General features: G+C 40.4%; 2 protein-coding genes across 2 annotated transcripts; both read right to left on the bottom strand.

Moving 5' to 3' along the window:
- Positions 1–778: 778 nt before the first annotated feature.
- Positions 779–1,259, bottom strand: LOC129769310 (mitochondrial translation release factor in rescue). The gene has a single exon (XM_055771470.1). It carries the CDS (start codon positions 1,238–1,240, stop codon positions 824–826), a length of 417 nt encoding a protein of 138 aa, XP_055627445.1. The 5' UTR covers positions 1,241–1,259; the 3' UTR covers positions 779–823.
- LOC129769311 (MIEF1 upstream open reading frame protein) lies at positions 1,106–1,731 on the bottom strand. The gene is made up of 3 exons (XM_055771471.1): positions 1,615–1,731; positions 1,362–1,544; positions 1,106–1,299 (listed from the first exon to the last, which is right to left on the bottom strand). The coding sequence occupies exons 2-3, from the start codon at positions 1,536–1,538 to the stop codon at positions 1,261–1,263; spliced, it is 216 nt and encodes a 71-aa protein (XP_055627446.1). The 5' UTR covers positions 1,539–1,544; positions 1,615–1,731; the 3' UTR covers positions 1,106–1,260.
- Positions 1,732–22,114: the final 20,383 nt, after the last annotated feature.

Below are 22,114 nucleotides of genomic sequence, written 5' to 3'. Positions count from 1 at the left end.
GTAGGCCTCCGTAGCGGCCTCAGTAGGCCTCCTCATTCGACTCAAATTTCTGCCCGGCGAGTGACCTTTTCGAGTTTGGAAACAAAAAAACAAGGCGCACGGCGCCAAATCTGGAGAATACGGTGGATGAGGCAGCAGTTCGTAGTGCAATTCAACCGTGGCGACGGCAGAATTTCCATGTTTTCCATTTTTATAAAATCCGCGGACACGCCCGTTTCCACAAACGGTCAAAACAAAACTACGAGTCCGATTCGGCTGAAGTTTTGACAGTGGCCGTTTACGAGAATGTACTACAGGATAAGTAATCTCTCTTGCGATACTGACACCATCGGGCGATGAGGCTAAGTACTTTTCGGACCGCCCTCGTATATTAACCGGTCTATTGACCGGACACTGTCCGAGCAGATATCATCTTAAAAAATCGAAAAACTGGCAGATGATTACTGTCGTTTCTGCAATTTCGAAGGTGAAACTTCGGAACATTTACTGTGTCAATGCAGTACACTAATTCACCGAAGACTGTGGATTCTTGGAAAGGGCATTCTAAGGCCCAACGAGATTTGATCTGCTGAACCAAAAAAAGGGAAGGAACTTCATAAAGGAAGTCATATCTTCGTGAGGGGAGATGCAAAGTCCTAGTGCGACTACGACATATTCCCTGAATGATGGAGCGAACTGACATATATAGCAAACTTGAGTGCACTATAATAGATCCAACTAATGGTCACAGTGGTTCAAGGCTCCTAGAGAAGAAAAATAGAGCAAAAGAACATTGGCTGCATGCTTTTATTGTCTCCTACGTGTATTCAAATAGATCGAACAATCAAGTTTCCTCCTTAAACTCTCGCTCTCTCCATTGCTTTTTCAATTCCTGGCGTTTCATTTTGCGTCTGGAAGCCTCCGAATGTTTTTTCTGTTCGATTCTCTGCTGTTGGGCTTCCACCGATTGTTCACCGTTCTCGAGAACATCCAACTTGGCAATTAACAGACGACGTGCTTCCTCTCTGTTTTTGAACAACGAACGTGAGCTGTGGCACTGGATCACCATCCCGGTTGGTTTATGTGTGAGGACCACTTTGTTGTTTGTCTTTGCGACCGATTGCCCGCCTGGGCCACTCCCCCGAACGAACGTCTCCTCCAGGTCTTCTTCTCGGAGTGATGGCACTTTCGATGTATCAATGGTATATTTGAAGTGAATCGCAGTAGTGGTCAGCAGGCGAGATCTTTGAGCCTGAGCCATTATTGTTCTTAACGTTTGCATTATATAACGAGGGCCTGGTCCAATAGAGTTCGCCCTCGCTGAAATATGGGAACAGCTGTTAGAAGTTTTATAATTCATGAGGCATATCGCTCGTACAAACCTTGTAGGCGAACTCAATCTGCTGAGTATCAGTAAGTTTTCGATTCTGTTCGAATTCGCTCCGAACTCGCTTCAGAAAGTAGTTGCGATCTGTGAACTGTAGATTAGAACCGTATCGGTGCAAATCTCGGTACAATCGAAGAACTAGTCGCTTTGTCGTGATAGATGAGAAGACCATTTTAATCTGCTTGGATAAGTTGAGCAATTATAGTTATGGAGAAGTGGGTAATATGATTTCAGCAAAGTAAACTTACAAGAACATGGATCTGCACCTGTGTTTTGATGATATAAGGAAACACTCGAAACACTCGTCATAAACAATGTTTACTAATAATACGATGACAGCTTTATCGTTTGACCAAGGTTGCCAGATGTGAAGAAGTGCTTCTTTTTGAAGACGAAAATCTCTACATATTTGAAATACCTTCAAAATGTCTCCACAAATATCTTCACGGTAAGTACAGTAATTTACATTTAGTGCGACATTTAGCTAATAGGACAGACCTGGGGTGACATTGCGCATTTTGAAACGAATAAAGTGCGATTCACATACAACATCCACGTCACGTTCACGTTCCGTCCCGTCACGTTGCGTCAATTATTATTCCAACCAGTTTTTTTTTTTTTTTTTATCCAGTTCATTTATTTGTAAGGCTCAATCGCATAAGCTTTGCGGAGCCGCTAATTCAAGGTTTGTTTATACAAAGTTTCAACTAATTTCTATGTTTAGTAGGATTCGACCGAATACTCGCGGTTTACTCGAGGTTAAAAGGGCAACATTTTTGTGGGACGGGTCAGGTTGGGGATATGGATATGAGGTATCGTTGTCTCAACCGAGGGTTGCCGCACGCACTGTAGCATTGTGCATAATGACCAGGGATAGCATCTGGTGTTCGACTAGCTGTCGAGGGTGGGCGACGGTGAGATGGGGGGACAAGACAAACAAACTAATAACGAAAAAGAAAAACACAAAAGCATTAAATACTTATACTAGACCGTTTCACAAACATATAGATCAACTGCATATAGCAGATGTCGCGAGTTCCCAACACGTCTCTAACAGGAACATAGGGTTGTCTTCCTTGGACCTCAAGGGCATTCAAAAGGTACTCTCTGGCTGCGTAATTATCCGTACATTGCCAAACTGCGTGATCGATGTCATCGTAACCGTTTCCACACCGACAGACATTGCTTTGAACAAGATTTATTCTGTGGAGATGCACATCTAGCGAGTAGTGGTTGGACATAAGTCTACTCATTACACGAATGAAGTCACGACTTAAGTCCAAACCTTTGAACCACGCTCTCGAAGAAACCTTTGGAATAATTGAATATAACCACCGCTCAAGAATTCCAGTGTCCCAATCGGTTTGCCAACTCAAGAGGGAACTCTGACGCAGTAATTGGAAAAATTCATCGTATGAAATCTGTCTATCAAACAATTCGCCTTCCTGGGCACCCACCTTTGCGAGAGTGTCCGCCTTCTCATTGCCAGGAATTGAGCAATGAGAGGGGACCCAAACAAAGGTTAACTTATAAGATCTTTCGATCAGTGCACTCTGTTACGGACAGCTGAGGCTTATCGCGAATCGAGTTAGAGATCCATAAGATAAGCACTATTTGAGATTATATTTAGAAAAGACCTCCAAGCGAGGTATAGAAACGTTTAGAAAGGACCAATGTAAGGCAATTAAAAGATGTAAGAGCTCAAGTGTTTTGTTAGGCTAGAAAACGCTTGTAGTTCGAAATTATTGCCGGTCATAAATTCAGAATGGACGAATATTTAAATAGCGTCCGGTAAACAATTTAATGCATGCATCATTTAGGATGCATTTTTATTACCCTTTTCCATCCCTAGCTGCGCTCAGCCAGATACACCAGCAGGGTGTAATAAAATAAAAGGATGTTATTTAGAGCGAAGGATGGAAAGGGGAAATCCAAGAATAAGATAGGCGCACCGACGAGGTGCTATAAACTTAAGGTATTTTCTTAGGGTAGTGCAGCCGTCTCAGACTGCACGTTACCATACGCTAGAAGAAGGGACAAGGAAGGTAGATGATCTAAACGAAACCGATATGTTATCGGTTTTCAAGAGAGAGAGAGGAGATGTTCCTCGTCAATCTTAGTTTAAGGAACCATGTATATATTGTGAAACTTTTGAATAAATTTTTTAGTATTGTAACAGAACTCACGCGAAAGCGTTAAAATTTTTCTTTCAATAGAGAAATTTTTCATGGTGGCTCCAGAGAGGAGCAAGTTTTTCCTTTTATTTAAGTACAAAATGTGTTAATTTGCGAACTCTTCTCGGCAGTGGATGCCAGAGGTGATGTTCGTGAAATCTTCTCAGCAGTGAATGCGAGAAGTGTGAATTTGTGAATTCTCAAAGGCAGTGGATGCCTAAAAAGTGCATTTCTTTCGTGAATTTTATCAAAAGGCAGTGGATGCCTAAAAAGTGTATTTTCGCGAATTTTCCTAAGGCAGTGGATGCCTAAAGAGTTTATTATTTTCGCGAATTTTCCTAAGGCAGTGGATGCCTAAAGAGTTTATTATTTTCGCGAATTTTCCTAAGGCAGTGGATGCCTAAAGAGTGTATTATTTTCACGAACTTTCCTAAGGCAGTGGATGCCTAAAGAGTGTATTATTTTCGCGAACTTTCCTAAAGGCAGTGGATGCCTAAAGAGTGTATTATTTTCGCGAACTTTCCTAAGGCAGTGGATGCCTAAAGAGTGTATTATTTTCGCGAACTTTCCTAAGGCAGTGGATGCCTAAAGAGTGTATTATTTTCGCGAACTTTCCTAAGGCAGTGGATGCCTAAAGAGTGTATTCTTTTCGCGAACTTTCCTAAGGCAGTGGATGCCTAAAGAGTGTATTATTTTCGCGAACTTTCCTAAGGCAGTGGATGCCTAAAGAGTGTATTATTTTCGCGAACTTTCCTAAGGCAGTGGATGCCTAAAGAGTGTATTCTTTTCGCGAACTTTCCTAAGGCAGTGGATGCCTAAAGAGTGTATTCGTTTCGCGAACTTTACTAAAGCAGTGGATGCTATATACACACATAAATATATGTTAATTCAAGTACCAGAAGGCAGTTATTATAAATATGACCAACTGCCGCAGCAGCACGTGGTCGTGGAGTTAGAAGCAAGAGGTAGCAGCAGTATCCTCGGCACAATCGGAGAGACCATCGCTAGAGATACCAGGAACTGTCAACCAGCGGAACCAGAAGCAAGCGGTGGCATTAGATGCAGCAGCACCAGCATTGGCACTATCAGAAGTGACAAGAACAATACGAGCCAGAAGGTTTGGACCACTCAAGAACCAGTCGGCACCAGCAGCAGCAGTAGTATCCCAGCACCAGATGAGTTAATCGAAAAACAGGTATAGAATTAATCTATATTAAGAATTATAGGGGTTGCGATAGCAACCATGGGAGTTTTTAAAATAGGGGCCAAGAGAGCAAAGAAATGATAAAGGAATAAATTCGTACGGTCAAGTGAGCCAACATTAAAATATAAACAATAAAATTAGTAGGAATATGGAAAACACATACAAGATGATTACCACTAAATACTTCACACGTAATGTGAAGGGTCACTGTCACCTATGTCACGAGTCTGATGAGGAACAGATGATTTATTGTTGCGAGTGTGAGCGATGGTTCCACTTGAGTTGCACTAATCTAAAGCAAGCCCCTCTAACGGGTGATCGGTGGATCTGTGTCAAATGCACAGATCTAGAATATAATTATTCGAAGAAAGTGCGAATAAGTGACTTAATAGGAATACTCGCTACTAGCATATATCCTAGTGGGTGGGGAAATTATTATAAGGAGGATATGCCAACCAAGCCGCCTCCATTTAGGGTAATTAGTGAATTGCATAGGCGAGTAAATGGCAATTCTGAATCTGAGTTTAGAAACTCAGAGGAATGCCATCAATTAAAAATGCCTCCTCCTTGGAATCCTGATCTAGTTGATTGCAGGAGGAAAGGTAATGATTCAGATGACAAAGTATTTGAATCATCTAAAGTAACCAGATTAATTGCACCTCCTCCGTGGAACCCTAAGTTGGCTAGGTATATGAGGAGGAAAAATGACAATTCATCTGAGTCAGAAGATTCAGATGATGAAGACAAACTTGAAGTGATACAAGTTGAAATGAATGAAAAACTAGGAGATGTTAGTCCTCAGAGCGGTGAAGATGGCTGCTCATTCCCAGTGAGGAAAGAGCCATTTAAAACCATATCAGTCGCAAAACGCGAATCTGATTATGAGAATAGTTTGCCCGCAATAGGCAAAACGGGTATCATCACAGATGTATGGGCTGTGATAGAAGAAAATACGAAAACCTCCACAGAAAGAGGAATTATGGCGGAAAAGAAAAAACCATGCGTGATGCATGAAGTCAGGGCGGATGAGATATCTGCAAATAAAGAAATAGCGGATTCCAATAATGGAAACGCTAAAAATTTTAAGATAGAAAAACTATCTATCAACCTTCAAGATCCAGAATGGGAAAGGCCAGCTACTGGATTAATTAAGAATTCTGTTGCAACACTGATTGTTGAACAGAAAATAAAATACCCAACTGAAAAACGGTTTGAAGAAATAGAACCACCTGTAGCAGTAGAGGAAGTAGTCCTCAGAAATAGAACAAAAATATTAGCAAAATTTTATTTGAAGACGAAAGCCTGGCGTGAAGGTTTTAAAAAATTCCTTAGAAGTGCAAAGTTCATCCCAAAAATTGGGAGCCAATGTAAAACCAAAAGTGTTATCATCAAGATGGATGATTCATCACAAGATGCTAACATACAATTTGAAAACTCAACAAATATAGAGATTTGTGTTATTGAGCCTCCGAGGAAGGTAGCGCCAGAAATAACACCAAAGGAATTGTTTATAAATGAATCTTCATTTCTTCCAAGGAGAAATAATTCCCACAATAGAAAATCATATTCAGTCGATAATTATAGTATTGGAAATCTCGATAAATACTGTACCCCAGATTACCAGTATCCTCGACGTCGTATCAAAAACGACTTCCACTCTGTAACCGCGAGTTACACTATTGTACCATCATTAACGAAATATGATGAATATTCTATTTTGCAAAATTTGTGACATGTTGACAATATTTAGTCATAGGGCAACACATATAAAATAATGCGATCGTTATAGTTAAAAGCCATAGATTCGTATAAAATAGGACTACTTATAACCAAAAAAATTATGGCTCTGAATAACTTTCAAATCTTTAGAAGACTGTTTCCTAAGTATTAGGGGCGTCTATTTACCTGTATGACAACGAGAGCAATACATCTTGAGTTAGCGCAAGATATGAGTTCGGATTCTTTCATTATATGTTTCCGCAATTTGCAAAATTATGGCCCAGATAGGGAAATTATTACCGTAGATCAAAACTATAAACTCTCTAATATAGAGGTTGGAAAGTTTGTTTTTCAACGTTTGTAATATGTTGATATTCTTTATATCTATATAAAGTATAGAAAATCTTAAGCTTGATAAAATATAAAGACGAAAATCTTAAAATGGAAATTTAACAAAACTGTTAACTGAATTAATTAGAAAATATTTTTAGGCAAATGATTTGCTTGAAGTTCAGCAAGTGAGCTGCTGAAAGACTTTAATACAATTTAAGATACAATTGTTTCGTTATAAAATGGACCCAATAAAATGATAACTTGTAAGGTCCAAAATATCAATTAGAGCAAAAAAGAAGAGACTGTCTGGTCAAGCGTCAAGCATTTGGAATGCTCAAAACATTACTCTGATGGGTTAAAAGTATAGCAAGTATTCTGCTGAAAAATATACATTGACCACTAAAGAAAAAATTATGGCGCAGCAAGTGATATGCTGAAGCCAGTTTCTATACGAATGATTGGCTCAAAGCTCAGTAAGTGAATTGCTGAAAGGAGCGATATCAACTGTAAATTAGTTGATGGTAGAAAAAATTAAAAATACAGCTATGAAGAATTTGGAAGACTGATTTGTTAGCAAGTGGATTGCTTAACCTTCAGCAAGTGATTTGCTGAAGGGGTCAAAACCAAAAGTTTCTTTTTTAAGCAAGTGAATTGCTTAAAACTCAGCAAGTGGATTGCTGAGAGTAACAACATCACCAGTAAGTCGGTTGATGAAATACAGCATGTGAGATGCTGAAGAAAGATTTTTTAAACAAGTGGTTTGCGAAGCTCAGCATGTGAGTTGCTGAGAATATGATCAATGCATTATTCAAATGAATATTAAAAGCATAGCTTCCAGTCTTAACTGAGGGAAAGATTGGAGATGGTTAACTATACAATGTAGATGACATTATGAGTTATTTGAATACAAGTAACAGGAAAAAAAATTGAATGAAATTTTTAAATGTATTTCAAAGTATATCACACTATGAGAGCATGAGTTGCATGCATAAAGAAAACGACTTGAAAAAGTTTATGTGAGCTACGATCAGTCGTATTATATGATTAGTCGGAACAGTTACATGAGAACTGAGGCTTTAAAATTGGATTTAGTATTCAGAGACAAACTTTAATGTTAATACTTGCTGAAGGAACGGTAATTGTACTACCAAAAGATTAGCACATTGACTAATTATTTCAAAAGGATGTTTTGAGAAAAACAATATCAGCAATGTAACAAGACAACTAGCAAAGGGATGTTGGATTCAAGATTCCTTTCTTGGCAACGAGATAACTTAGCATTAAAATGGAACGTTGTGTTTGATGAAAGAAAATCTTATAAGAGAAAAGAAAATGTAATTTGCATTTCCTTTAATGGAAAATATTATATAACACTGAACCTCAATGAATAATTTTCCAAAAAGAAACTTGAAGTTAGTTTATATAATTAACGGTTATATCAAATTACTAGTGAGAGCAATTATTCGAAATTTACGAATGTTTACGATTAGTTTGCATAACTGTATGCAGAATAAAAATGAAACAAAAAATACTATTATTAATAAAACAAATAATAAGTTATGTTTTCTAGTATAAACTTGTAAGTGTAAATGTAAGGAAAAGATAATAATGTGAGTGAAATCAAATCACACAATAAAACACAGAATAAAGCGATACAGCTACAGATGGAAATATGTTCAAGCAAATGTATATGATTTAGAACATGTAGAACGACTATCAAAAATTTAAATTAAAATGTAGAAAAGAATGATAATACTGAAGAATTTGGTAAATCTATGTAGTAGATTTACGGAGTCCGGAATGTTACGGACAGCTGAGGCTTATCGCGAATCGAGTTAGAGATCCATAAGATAAGCACTATTTGAGATTATATTTAGAAAAGACCTCCAAGCGAGGTATAGAAACGTTTAGAAAGGACCAATGTAAGGCAATTAAAAGATGTAAGAGCTCAAGTGTTTTGTTAGGCTAGAAAACGCTTGTAGTTCGAAATTATTGCCGGTCATAAATTCAGAATGGACGAATATTTAAATAGCGTCCGGTAAACAATTTAATGCATGCATCATTTAGGATGCATTTTTATTACCCTTTTCCATCCCTAGCTGCGCTCAGCCAGATACACCAGCAGGGTGTAATAAAATAAAAGGATGTTATTTAGAGCGAAGGATGGAAAGGGGAAATCCAAGAATAAGATAGGCGCACCGACGAGGTGCTATAAACTTAAGGTATTTTCTTAGGGTAGTGCAGCCGTCTCAGACTGCACGTTACCATACGCTAGAAGAAGGGACAAGGAAGGTAGATGATCTAAACGAAACCGATATGTTATCGGTTTTCAAGAGAGAGAGAGGAGATGTTCCTCGTCAATCTTAGTTTAAGGAACCATGTATATATTGTGAAACTTTTGAATAAATTTTTTAGTATTGTAACAGAACTCACGCGAAAGCGTTAAAATTTTTCTTTCAATAGAGAAATTTTTCACACTCATCTGCTGCCTCACTTTTGTGAGGAAATAAGATGGGTGCCTACTAGTTTTCATCGACTGGAGAGCCTCAAGCGAACTGAGACTATCCGAGAAAATGAAGTAATGGTCTGCAGGCTTGTTGGAGATCATCCCCAATGCGAAGTCGATTGCTGCCAGCTCAGCAACATAAACGGAACAAGGTTCCTGCAGTTTACGGAAGGCGCTTGAATTTTCATTGAAAACACCGAAGCCAGTGGATCCATTGAGGCGAGACCCATCAGTGAAGTATCTTTTCATGCCATTGACTTTTTGGTACTTTCGGTTAAAAATACGGGGAATGAAAGTTGGTCGAAGCTGATCTGAAATCCCAAGTATTGCTTGTTTCATCGACAGATCGTATTCAATTGAGGAACTGCTGATGGTGAAGTGAGCACGGTCTGGAGTAAACGATGGAAGACAAATATCTGATGAAATATAGTGATGATAAATTCTCATAAACCGAGATTGTATATTTAGATGAAGCATTTTATCAAAGTTTTCAATCACAAGTGTGTTCGTGATACCGAATTTCACCAGTATTCTGAGAGAAAGTTCCCAGAATCGGTTCTGTAGAGGAGTTACTCCTGCCAGAACCTCGAGACTCATGTTATGCGTTGAGTGCATACAGCCAAGAGCTATACGCAGACAATGATATTGAATTCGTTCCAATTTTAGAAGGTGACTTTTAGCTGCTGAGAGAAAGCAGAAAGAGCCATACTCCAGAATAGATAGAATAGTTGTTTTATAAAGCGTTATGAGATCTCCCGGATGAGCTCCCCACCACGTGCCGCAAATCGAGCGGAGAAAGTTGACTCTTTTTTGACATTTTTGCTTCAAATACGTAATGTGGGTATTCCAAGTGCATTTTGAATCAAACCAGACACCAAGGTACTTGAAGGTCAATGATTGGGTAATGTTTCTCCCCAAAAGCTTAAGTTGCAATTGGGCTGGGGACCACTTTCGAGTAAACACTACCAGTTCTGTTTTCTGCGGCGAGAATTCTATCCCTAAGTTCCTTGCCCAAGAAGACAAGTTATCTAGGGAATTTTGCAATGGTCTTTGAAAGTTTTCGGCATGGGGACCTCTGACGGAAACCACACCATCATCTGCAAGTTGTCTTAGCGTGCATTGTTCTGCCAAACAACTGTCAATATCTTTCACATAAAAATTATAAAGAAGGGGGCTGAGACATGAGCCTTGGGGTAGACCCATATAACTATTTCTGGAAGTTGTCAGCTGTCCAAGGGTGAAGTTCATTTGCTTTTCTGACAACAAATTGTACAAGAAGTTATTCAAAATTCCAGGAAGTCCACATCTGTTCAGATTGTCTGACAGAATTTCTATGGAAACTGAATCAAAAGCTCCCTTAATATCCAAGAATACTGAAGCCAGTTGCTCCTTGTGCGCAAAGGCCAGTTGAATATCTGTAGAAAGCAACGCTAGACAATCGTTTGTTCCTTTGCTCTTGCGAAACCCAAATTGTGTACTTGATAGCAAATTATTTGTCTCGATCCATTGATCGAGTCTTCGAAGGATCATTTTCTCCAGCAATTTTCTAATGCACGAGAGCATAGCAATCGGACGGTATGAGTTATGGTCAGACGCTGGTTTGCCAGACTTTTGAATTGCTATCACTTTGACCTGTCTCCATTCGGGTGGCACAATATTGTTTTCTAGTAGAGTATTGAATAAGTCTAGCAAGCGTCTTTTCGCGATATCGGGAAGATTTTTTAGAAGAACGAATTTAATCATATCGCTTCCGGGTGAAGAGTTGTTCGATGAAAGAAGAGCCATAGAAAATTCCAGCATTGAGAATGGTCTGTCCAGAGGTCCACCGCTTAGAGACGTTTCTCGAAGAATATGTTGGGCTGGAACTGAGTCTGGACAGACCTTTTTAGCGAAATCGAATATCCATCGGTTGGAGTATTCTTCACTCTCGTTGGTAGATGAGCGGTTACGCATGTTGCGAGCTACCCTCCACAAGGTGCGTATTGAGGTTTCACGAGAAAGACCTTCGATGAAATTGCGCCAGTAACCGCGTTTTTTTGCTTTAACTAATTGTTTCAGCTGTATTTCAAGCTTTGAATATTCCTCGAAGTGTGTGGATGTTCCATGTCTGCGAAAAGCTTTGAAAGCATCAGATTTTTTTCAAATACAATTTTGTGCATTCATCGTCCCAGCCAGGAGTGGCTGGTTTTCTTTTAAATGAAGCACTTGGAACTTTTCTTTTTTGTGCTTCCAGTGAGCTTTTATACAATAAATCGACGAAGAATCGATATTCTTCCAATGGTGGAAGTATATCTATTGATTCGACACCGATTGTTACCGCCGTTGCAAATTTTTGCCAGTCGATGTTCCTTGTTAGATCAAATGGAACTCGAGATGGTTCAGTGGATTGCGGGCTACACTTGATTGATATATTGATTGGCAAGTGATCGCTACCATGGGGATCATTGATGACCTTCCACTGACAATCTAATGATAGCGTGTTTGAGCACAAAGATAGATCGAGTCGGCTTTCTCGAGCCGGAGGTTTTGCAATTCGTGTCACTTCACCAGTGTTCAAGATAGTCAAGTTGAAATCGTCACATAAATCGTAAAAAATAGCCGCCCTAGCGTCATCATAAAGATCGCCCCACCCAGTACCATGGGAGTTCATGTCACCCAAAATTAGAACTGGGGTTGAGAGAATCGAAATTAGATTCCAAAGTTGACTACGGCTAATGGAAGTATTCGGGGGAACGTATACTGAAGCTATGCAGAGTTCTTTATTCTTTGCAGTTATTTGACAAGCGACGATTTCGACGTCTGATAGAGCTGGGAGAGGAATTTTATAGAAAGAGTAGCACGTTTTGATCCCTAAAAGTACTCCTCCATAGGAATCATCTCTATCCAGGCGAATAATATTAAAATCGTGGAAGTTGAGTTCTGTGTCAGAAGAAAGCCATGTTTCGGAAAGAGCGAATATATCACAATCATAATTTTGAAGTAAAAATTTGAACGAGTCTAGTTAAGGCACTAGACTACGGCAGTTCCATTGTAGCACATTGATCATATCTTCTACTACGTTAGATGAATTATCCATCGAAAGATATGATTGATGCAAGGAGGGGCCATGAAGCAGTCAATTGCTTAAGATAAGACTTTAAAGATGGAAGCAAGGCAGAAATAAGGCTTCTGAGGGGGTCTTGAATTTTGAACGTGTTTAGTATGAAATCCACAATGTCCGAAAAAGCTATCAATCCTCGATTAGACGCGAATTTTCTACGAGAAGATCGAGGAGCAGCGTTTTTATTTCTCTCTTCTCTGGGTAATGACGTAAAATCCTTGCTGCAACCAGGAACTGGCTGAGAAGGAGCCTTCGGATTCGTTTTTTTGCTACTATTACCCTTGGAATTAGACAATCTTCCGAGGGTCATTTTAGCTTTCTTACGGTGCACCATTGGTGAAGAGAGCTTTCTTTTTGATGATTCATCCTTTATTGAAGATTCTGGTGCAGCCGAAGTATGACCCTCATCAGAATCAGAATCCGATTCTTGAGATGACAAAACCGAAAATTGGTTTTCATTTTGAGCGGCTGATGCGGTCTTTAGCATTTCAGCATACGTCCGCTTGGAGCGTCCAGCGATAGAACGCATCACTTTATCGGAGTGCTGTTTGTACCTTGGGCACTCTTGTAGAGGGTGAGGATTCTCGCCACAGTGAATACATTTTTCCACTGTTTGAGTGCAAGAATCCTCACTATGTTTATCGCCACATTTGCCGCAACGAAATTTGTTGCCGCAGTGGCTAACCGAGTGTCCCAACTTTTTACATTTGGTACAATTATAAACCCGCGGTACAAACAGGCGCACTGGGAAAAAAACATTTTCTACTTTCACATAGTTTGGGAGAACAGAACCTGCGAAAGTAACTCGAAAAGAGTGCGAGGGCTTATAAACTTTTTTATTTTCTTCCAAAGATGCTGAATGCAGATTTCTAACATCCAGGATCTTTACAAGATCTCCAATCATCGAGTTTTTGAAGGAACCCGACGCTTGTTTTAGTTCATCGACACTCAGACTCGCGTCGGTTACTACGCCTTCTATCTCCACTTCTCGAGAAGGGATGTAGATGTGATACTCCCTGTTAAAAACTTCGTGGTCAACAATCTTGTTGGCCACATCAAAAGTCGGTGCTTCTACACGCAGTTTGTCCGGTCTCTCTTTATGTATCGAGACGCCCTTATAATTACGCAGCAAATCTCTTGAAATATCAAGAGTTCTCAAAGCTTTTTCCTTGGGCCGAAAGAAAACAACCCATGGTGCCTTCGAGGACTGTTGATAATAACGCGTCCGCGCAACATTGGCATCAGCAGATGTCATAACGGTTGCGCAGACGGTGCGCAACCGCCTATGAAAACGAAAAAAAAAACTCGCACGCACACACACAACTCACACGCACACACTCGCGCAAAAACTCAACTTAAAACTAACTTAGACCAAAAACTAACTTAAACTAAAAACTAGCTCAAATCAAAAATCTTCTTGAAAAAAAACAATAATTTCGTAAAAAAAAAAAAAATTTAATAAATAAAAACTCAATAAAAAAAATTAGTCTGATGAGTTCGAACAACTTGAACAACCCTATTCAGGGAGCTATACAACGCTGCACGCTACGGTATAAACACAATAGCGAGACGGCAAAAACTATTCTATTGTACTTCTCTGTTTGATGTTTGGTGAAGATACAAATGTGACGCTCAATGGAACCAATTCACAGAACACCGGTCCAGCGTCGCTGGAGAGGTGCTGCTTCCTCGCTGTTCCGGATGCGTTGGCACTTAACTTGTCACCAATGGGCGAAAGAAAAAAAACAACAACCAAAAATCACTTTGGCGGAGGGGGAAAAAAACTTTCCAGCTTCGATATTGTAGCGGAGGACGGACAATGTGTGTCCGTCTCTTTCAAATAATCGACGAGGAATGATTCCAACCAGTTCTTATGCAAACATTCACATGCACCGGCAACGGCAACTTCGACTTGCCGTTGCTGATGTATGTGAATGCTTCAATAGGAATTGCATGGAAGAATAATTGACGCATCGTGATGTGACGGAACGTGAACGTGACGTGGATTTTTTTTGACGTAGAACTACGTCTTTCATTAAGGGTGCCAAATCAGAAAACAGGTCACGTTTTTATGAAATAAAGTTAACTTTAATAACTATTTTTGTCGCGAACGGATTTTGGTGATTTACATACTAACCGAATCAGAAATTCCGTAAGATTTGTTTAATATGCTATACATTAGAATCCCCGGTTTGTAAATGGTTAAAATTCATGAAAACTTTAAGCGTTTCCATTTTCCCATACATTGGTTCTGTCCATTTGTGTACTTTCCCGAACAGAGCTGTCTATAACGAGCAACTTATCGACGATCAACGGAGGGGAAATTGTAGGAACAAAGGAAAAGTAGAAGAATGAAGGGGAATACTTGCCTAGAGTATAAATAGTATAAATACTGTTGAGCAATCCAGTTCACTTTGCTTTCGCTGCGCTTCGATCTAAGATTGGACCCCACCAGTGGTAATCCAACTTGGATATCGTCGTTTGGTTTTTATGTTCGTTTTTCGCGTTATTCGTATCATGTGTTTTCCTTTCCGCGTCATAAATTGGACGCTTCGCGTAGTGTGGGATGAGCAAGAAGAAGAGGAAGGCAGGCTCGAGCCCAGCAAAAAATGAACGCATTGCCAGGGGCAATAAAATTTGAAGACAAGCATCATCTAATGATGCACGCGATGTTGGTGCAGTGAAAAACGTTCGCACTGAACCGAGACTTCGCGAGTGTGACACCGCATCAAACAACAGCGAAGTAGGCGATTTCGGAGCGTCGGTCGAAAATGTAAGTAATGCAACTTTTTTCGATGCCAGTCATATTAACAGAAGCGTTTCTTTTGAGAATAGCGTAAAATGATGAGAAGTATTTATATTCCTAGTAGTTTCAAGCCACCAATGTATGGCTCTGTATGCATGCTATGGCGAACGCTTGTTTGGCGCTTGGTTTACGTTATACGAACGATGCCTAGAGGTGCGATTCCTTTGAGGCAATACTAAATAACATGTAGCATGATATTTGATACTTGCAAGTGTTGTCATTGTTGTTGTTTTCATGCGGTGCCAAAGTATTATTGTAGTGTATTTACAAAGTATATTGATGTAGTTATGAGATGTGGAATAATGGTGCTGGTGCAACATGTATATAATCGACTGTAGTCGAGTCTATGTCAATTGCAAAAAAGGCCACCGGAATAGCGTTCGAGGTAAATTTTCAATGCATTGACATGAAATAAATTGCGACATACGATCAGCTAGTGTATTGTTTTGCGAGGGCAAGAATAAATCATCAATCAATTATCGTTAACTGATTCTACAATGAAAAAAACATTTCAAAGATTATTCTACTAAGCAGTTGTTTCTAAAATTTCACAGCATTATAGAATAATATCCGAAGGTATAAATAAGCGACTTATATAAAATAACAGCGTAGTTCTATGTCAACAATGCGGTCGTATCTTGGACACAACCTCCTATAATTTTTTTTTTGACGTAGAACTATGTCTTTCATTAAGGGTGCCAAACCAGAAAACAGGTCACGTTTTTATGAAATAAAGTTAAAGTTAATAACTATTTTTGCAACGAACGAATTTTGGCGATTTACATACTAAACGAATCGGAAATTCCCTAAGATTTGTTTGATATGCTATACATTACAATCCCACAGTCTGTATATGATTTAAATTGATGAACATTGGAAGCATTTCCTCATACATTTGTTCTGTCCATTTGTGTGCTTTCCCGAACAGAGCTGTCTATAACGAGCAACTTATCGACGAGCAACGAAGGGGAAATCGTTAGATGTAAAGTCTCCGCGAACAAAGGAAAAGAAGAAGAACGAAGGAGAATATTTGCATAAAGGGTGTGTCACATCAAATTGCATCACGGAAAAAACGCTGTAGAAATTCGCCCAGTAGACCGATCCTTTTGAAAATTTTAGACAATAAAATAAAAACTATTAAACAACTTTTAGCATTTTCTTTTTATTCATACTTCGAGCCCAAGCTCGTATGCTCGCACCTTCCTCTTTACCCCGTCCATAAGGTTCTGTGCAACGTCAGGTTGTAGTTTTTTTTGAACAGAAATCCATTTTCTCTTGAAGTCCGCCTCCGATTTGACAACTTTTGGGTTTTTCCGGAGGGCCTGCTTCATAATCGCCCAATATTTCTCTATTGGGCGAAGCTCCGGCGCGTTGGGCGGGTTCATTTGCTTTGGCACGAAGGTGACCCCGTTGGCTTCGTACCACTCCAACACGTCCTTTGAATAGTGGCACGAAGCGAGATCCGGCCAGAAGATGGTCGGGCCCTCGTGCTGCTTCAATAGTGGTAGTAAGCGCTTCTGTAGGCACTCCTTAAGGTAAACCTGCCCGTTTACCGTGCCGGTCATCACGAAGGGGGCGCTCCGCTTTCCGCAAGAGCAGATCGCTTGCCACACCATGTACTTTTTGGCAAACTTGGATAGTTTCTGCTTGCGAATCTCCTCCGGAACGCTGAATTTGTCCTCTGCGGAGAAGAACAACAGGCCCGGCAGCTGACGAAAGTCCGCTTTGACGTAGGTTTCGTCGTCCATTACCAGGCAATGCGGCTTCGTCAGCATTTCGGTGTATAGCTTCCGGGCTCGCGTCTTCCCCACCATGTTTTGCCTTTCGTCGCGGTTAGGAGCCTTCTGAACCTTGTATGTACGCAGGCCCTCCCGCTGCTTGGTCCGCTGGACGAATGAACTTGACAAATCCAGCTTATTGGCGACATCCCGGACCGAACTTCTCGGATCACGTCTAAACTGCTTAACTACGCGCTTGTGATCTTTTTCACTGACGGAGCATCAATTTTTGCCGTTCTTCACCCTCCAGTCGATGGTTAGGTTCTCGAAGTATCGTTTTAGTACTCTGCTGACCGTGGATTGGACGAAGCTGAAGATATAATTCCTAAAAATTAAATGTCTACAGCGTTTTTTCCGTGATGCAATTTGATGTGACACACCCTTTAGAATATAAACAGAGGATCTCGCTGAGGCAAACATTCATTCTTCGTGAAGAAATCGACTGAACATCGTTGCTGGATAGGCTGGACGGCGAGGGATCGTATACCTTTGCCAAGGCAATGGAGGTGGAAGAGTAATATGATGCAATCATTGCATCAAACTGACGCCATTGCATTAAGGTTTTGTGGAGCCATTGCACAATTGTGTGGAGGACCATCAAGCTAGGCTATCGTCAGCTCACCAAGAAAATAAATTTTCTGGAATTTGGTTTGGTTTCGCATGACGGTAGGAAAACTCTCTCCACAAATGATGACAGCTAAGCTAATCTAGACTGGCAATATTTACAGGAAGGGCTTCTCTTGAGAAGAGCGTAAAACAGAGATAGGTGTGTGTGTGTATTTTTTTGCTTCAAGCCATCAATATATGGATATTTGTGTGCGTACGTGCGTGCTTCATAACCCGCACGTAAGAATAGTGCATCTTCGCTACGCTGAAACCCCAACTTTCAACTAGGATTGCATTTACGCTAATCTTGATCATAATTAAGCAGTGCTACTCTTTTCAAGGTTGTTGAGATTAACAGATAGATTTTATTTCGTTTATTTAGTCACCGAGAAAGTAAATGTCGTTCTGGAATTTTGTATGTGATTTGGTTTCGCTTGACAGTAGCAAAACTTTCTCCACTAAGGATGACAACATGCGCTTATCTCGAGCACAAGAATGAATCATCAAACAACTATCGTCAAATGATTCTACAATAAAAAAAACCATTTCAGGGCGACCAAACTAGTAGAATGGTCATTTCAAAATTTTCGTAGCATTATAAAATAATATCCGCAGTTATAAACAAGCGACTTGAATTAAACTACAGTTCTACGTCAACAATGCGTAGTTCTACGTCAACAATGCGGTCGTGTCTTGAACACAACCTCCTATAATTATTTTTTATCTTTATTTAAGAAACTTTCAGCCCTAGGTTTTTCGTCTCTGAAAACGTGACGTGGATGTTGTATGTGAATCGCGCTTAAATCGTTTCGAGATAATTCAAACTCGAATCGAATTGATTCTAGTATTATGTATCTTTTTCGAGTTATTATTTTCAGTGTACTAGATTTCCAGCAAAATTTGTCTCGAAGAGAAATGTCAAATTTTTGGGTTTGTAAACAAAGCAAACTTCACGACTATTGCAAATAACAATGCCGAAAAACAAATCCAATTTGATATTATATTGGAATTGTGATTAAAAAGAAAAGATCGCGAAATGACAATGGCAATAGTGAACAAGAGAGTTCGCTTATTCCACAGAGGCGGGAGTTGAGGGATAAAAGTGACTATCTTTCGCTAAGTGAAAATGAGTGAGTTTGTCTTATATACGTTTCCGATATAAAGTTTCGGCAGTATATTAGACTTATGCGGGCGCTACACGATTCGTCCAACTTTTCACTCGAATGTTTTTTTTTTTTTTTTTTATCCAAAATATATATTTTATTAAGGCTCATATGGCGTCAGCCTAACGGGGCCGGGAGTTCAATATTTTGACAATATTTGCTTAGACTATGTTAGTAATATGTAACCGATTACTCGCGGTTGACTCGAGGTTAGTATTACAAGTGTTCTCATAATTGGTATGTCGCAGTCTTCGATGCTCTGTACGTGTGCCCGACACGGGATACTTCCTATTGGGATGCAGCTGACCATTAATCAGCAACGCCCCCCTAGTCTGTACCCCATATCTAGCGTGGTGCGTCTTTCTCGACTCGAGGAATCCAGGATAGAATGGCGGCGCAATCATCAGCTCGTGTAGAGTTGTCATGAGCGGTACAACCTTTGGCTCTTGTTGAATGATCAGTGGACTGCACAACCTTTGGCCCGTGTGTCTGTAAAGAGTGTGTGTATGTATTGCCGCGACTAAGTAAAAGTTTATCTATCGGATAGGAGGGATATGAAACGGGGACACAACGAAGGAAACATCATTAAACGTTGACATCGGCGTTTCTGAGGAACAGGTATAGATGAAGCAGAAGATCAGGATCCCGGCTACCTAAGATATCCCGGACGGGGATATCCGATTGTCTGCCTTGTGCTCTCAGTGCTCTAGAGAGCTGAGAGCGAGCAGCATGGAACCGGATACACGACCAGACAACATGCTCGATGTCGTGGTAGCCATCGCCACAATCACAAAGATTGTTTGCTGCGAGCCCAATGCGATAGAGATGCGCGTTTAGGTTGTAGTGATTGGACATAAGCCGAGATATCACGCGAATGAAATCACGACCTACATTCAATCCCTTGAACCATGCCCTCGTCGAGACCTTAGGGATAATCGTGTGTAACCAACGACCGAACTCATCACCACTCCACATGCGCTGCCAACTTACGAGCGTATACTGACGAGGAATGTGGAAAAATTCATTATAAGCAATTTGCCTTTCAAAAAGTGTGCCTTCTAAAGCGCCCACCTTAGCTAGCGAGTCCGCTTTCTCATTCCCCGGAATCGAGCAATGAGAGGGAACCCATACTAAGGTAATCTTGAATAATTTTTCGACCAAAACACTCAATAGTTGTCTTATTCTAGTTAGGAAATAAGATGAGCGTTTATCAACCTTCATTGAGCGGATTGCCTCTATTGAGCTGAGACTGTCTGAAAAAATAAAATAGTGGTCGATGGGCAATGTTTCAATGATCCCTAATGCGTAATATATCGCACCCAGTTCAGCGACATACACGGAACAAGGATCTTTGAGTTTGAAAGAGGCACTGGAATTTTCATTGAAGATGCCGAAGCCAGTGGACTCGTGTATGAATGAACCGTCAGTAAAGAACATTTTATCAGATCCAACTTTCCCATATTCTGCCGAAAATATCGGCGGAATAGAATCGGAGCGTAGGTGATCTGGGATTCCATGGATTTTTTGTCGCATGGACAGATAAAAAATGACAGAGGAATTGCAGAAGTATGGGAAGCAAACTTGGTTGGAGATGCCTGGTGAAGGGTGCACGTCGTGGGTAAGGTACTCATGGTATATAGACATAAAACTTGACTGAGGAGTCAGTTGGAGTAGATTTTCGAAGTTATCAATCACCAATGGATTCATGATCTTGCAACGGATGAGAAATCTGTAGGATAATTCTGTGAACCGAAGAGTAAGCGGGGGTACTCCTGCCAAAACTTCGAGACTCATCGTATGTGTCGAATGCAAACACCCCATGGCTATACGCAAGCAACGATATTGTATTCTCTCCAGCTTGAGAATATGAATCCTGGCAGCTGATCGGAAGCAAAAACTGCCATATTCTAACACTGATAATATCGTTGTTTTGTACAACTGAATGAGGTCTCCTGGATGGGCACCCCACCATGTTCCGGTAATTGTTTGGAGAAAATTGATTCTTTGCTGGCATTTCTGTTTCAAATACGCAATGTGTCTCCCCCAGGTACATTTAGAATCAAAATATACACCCAGGTATTTGAAAAACATAGAGTGTTGGATCGTTTTGCCGGATAGGTGAAGCTGGAATTGGGCGGGTTCGTGCTTCCTAGAAAAAACGACCATTTCAGTTTTCTCCGTAGAGAATTCGATACCCAGCTTGAGGGCCCACGTGAACAGATTGTTCAGGGTATCTTGCAACGACTTTTGCAGAACGACGGGATTAGTACCCGTGATGGAAATAACTCCATCGTCTGCAAGTTGTCTCAGCGTGCAGTCTCTAGTTAGACAATCATCCATATCATTGACGTAAAAACTGTACAAGAGGGGGCTTAGGCAGGAGCCTTGTGGTAGGCCCATAAAACTGTAACGAGAAGATTTCGAGCTGCCATGAGAGAAAATCATGTGCTTTTCTGACAGTAAATTGTACAGGAAATTGTTAAGAATTGGTGAAAGTCCACGATTATGAAGCTTCTCTGAGAGAATTTCCATGGAAACTGAATCAAATGCCCCTTTGATATCGAGAAAAACGGAAGCCATTTGTTCTTTGCAAGCAAATGCGATTTGGATTTCAGAAGATAGCAGCGCGAGACAATCATTTGTCCCTCTACCTCGGCGGAAGCCAAACTGCGTATTTGACAGCAAATTGTTCGCTTCAACCCACTTGTCCAAACGAAGTAGAATCATTTTCTCTAACAATTTACGAATACAGGATAACATTGCAATCGGCCTATACGAGTTGTGATCGCAAGCCGGCTTGTTGGGTTTCCGTATGGCTATCACTCTCACTTGTCTCCAGTCATGCGGGACAATATTCAGCTCCAGAAACTTGTTGAACAAGTTCAGCAAACGCTGTTTTGCCAAGTCGGGAAGATTCTTCAACAAGTTGAATTTAATCTTGTCCGACCCCGGAGCTGAATTGTTACATGAGAGAAGGGCAATTGAGAATTCCACCATCGAAAAATTCTCATAATCGCTTTGAAGTGGAATGTCGCGTACGACGTTTTGTGCAGGAACGGTGTCGGGGCAAACCTTCCTTGCAAAGTTAAAAATCCAACGGTCAGAGTATTCCTCACTTTCGTTTGTATGGTTCCAGCCACGCATTTTCCTAGCCGTATTCCAAAGAGTGCTCATAGCGGTCTCCCTTGCCAAACCATTGACGAACTTCCGCCAATATCCACGCTTTTTTGCTTTAATCAAACCTTTTAGTTTGGCTTCTAGAGCTTGGTACTTTAGAAACCATTCCACTAATCCAGTTTTCCTGAATTTTTTGAAAGCGGATGATTTTTCAAGGTAGACCTTTGAACACTCCTTGTCCC

Source organism: Toxorhynchites rutilus, chromosome 2 (genome assembly GCF_029784135.1).
Source record: "Toxorhynchites rutilus septentrionalis strain SRP chromosome 2, ASM2978413v1, whole genome shotgun sequence".
Classification (NCBI taxonomy): Eukaryota; Metazoa; Arthropoda; class Insecta; order Diptera; family Culicidae; genus Toxorhynchites; species Toxorhynchites rutilus.
This window is presented reverse-complemented; position numbering and strand designations above follow the sequence as displayed.

Coding starts and splice junctions, on each gene's coding strand:
- LOC129769311 (XM_055771471.1), bottom strand. CDS start 1,538: ATGGTCTTCTCATCTATCACGACAAAGCGACTAGTTCTTCGATTGTAC. Junction 1,300..1,361: donor AGATTGAGTTCGCCTACAAG/GTTTGTACGAGC, acceptor CCCATATTTCAG/CGAGGGCGAACTCTATTGGA.
- LOC129769310 (XM_055771470.1), bottom strand. CDS start 1,240: ATGGCTCAGGCTCAAAGATCTCGCCTGCTGACCACTACTGCGATTCAC.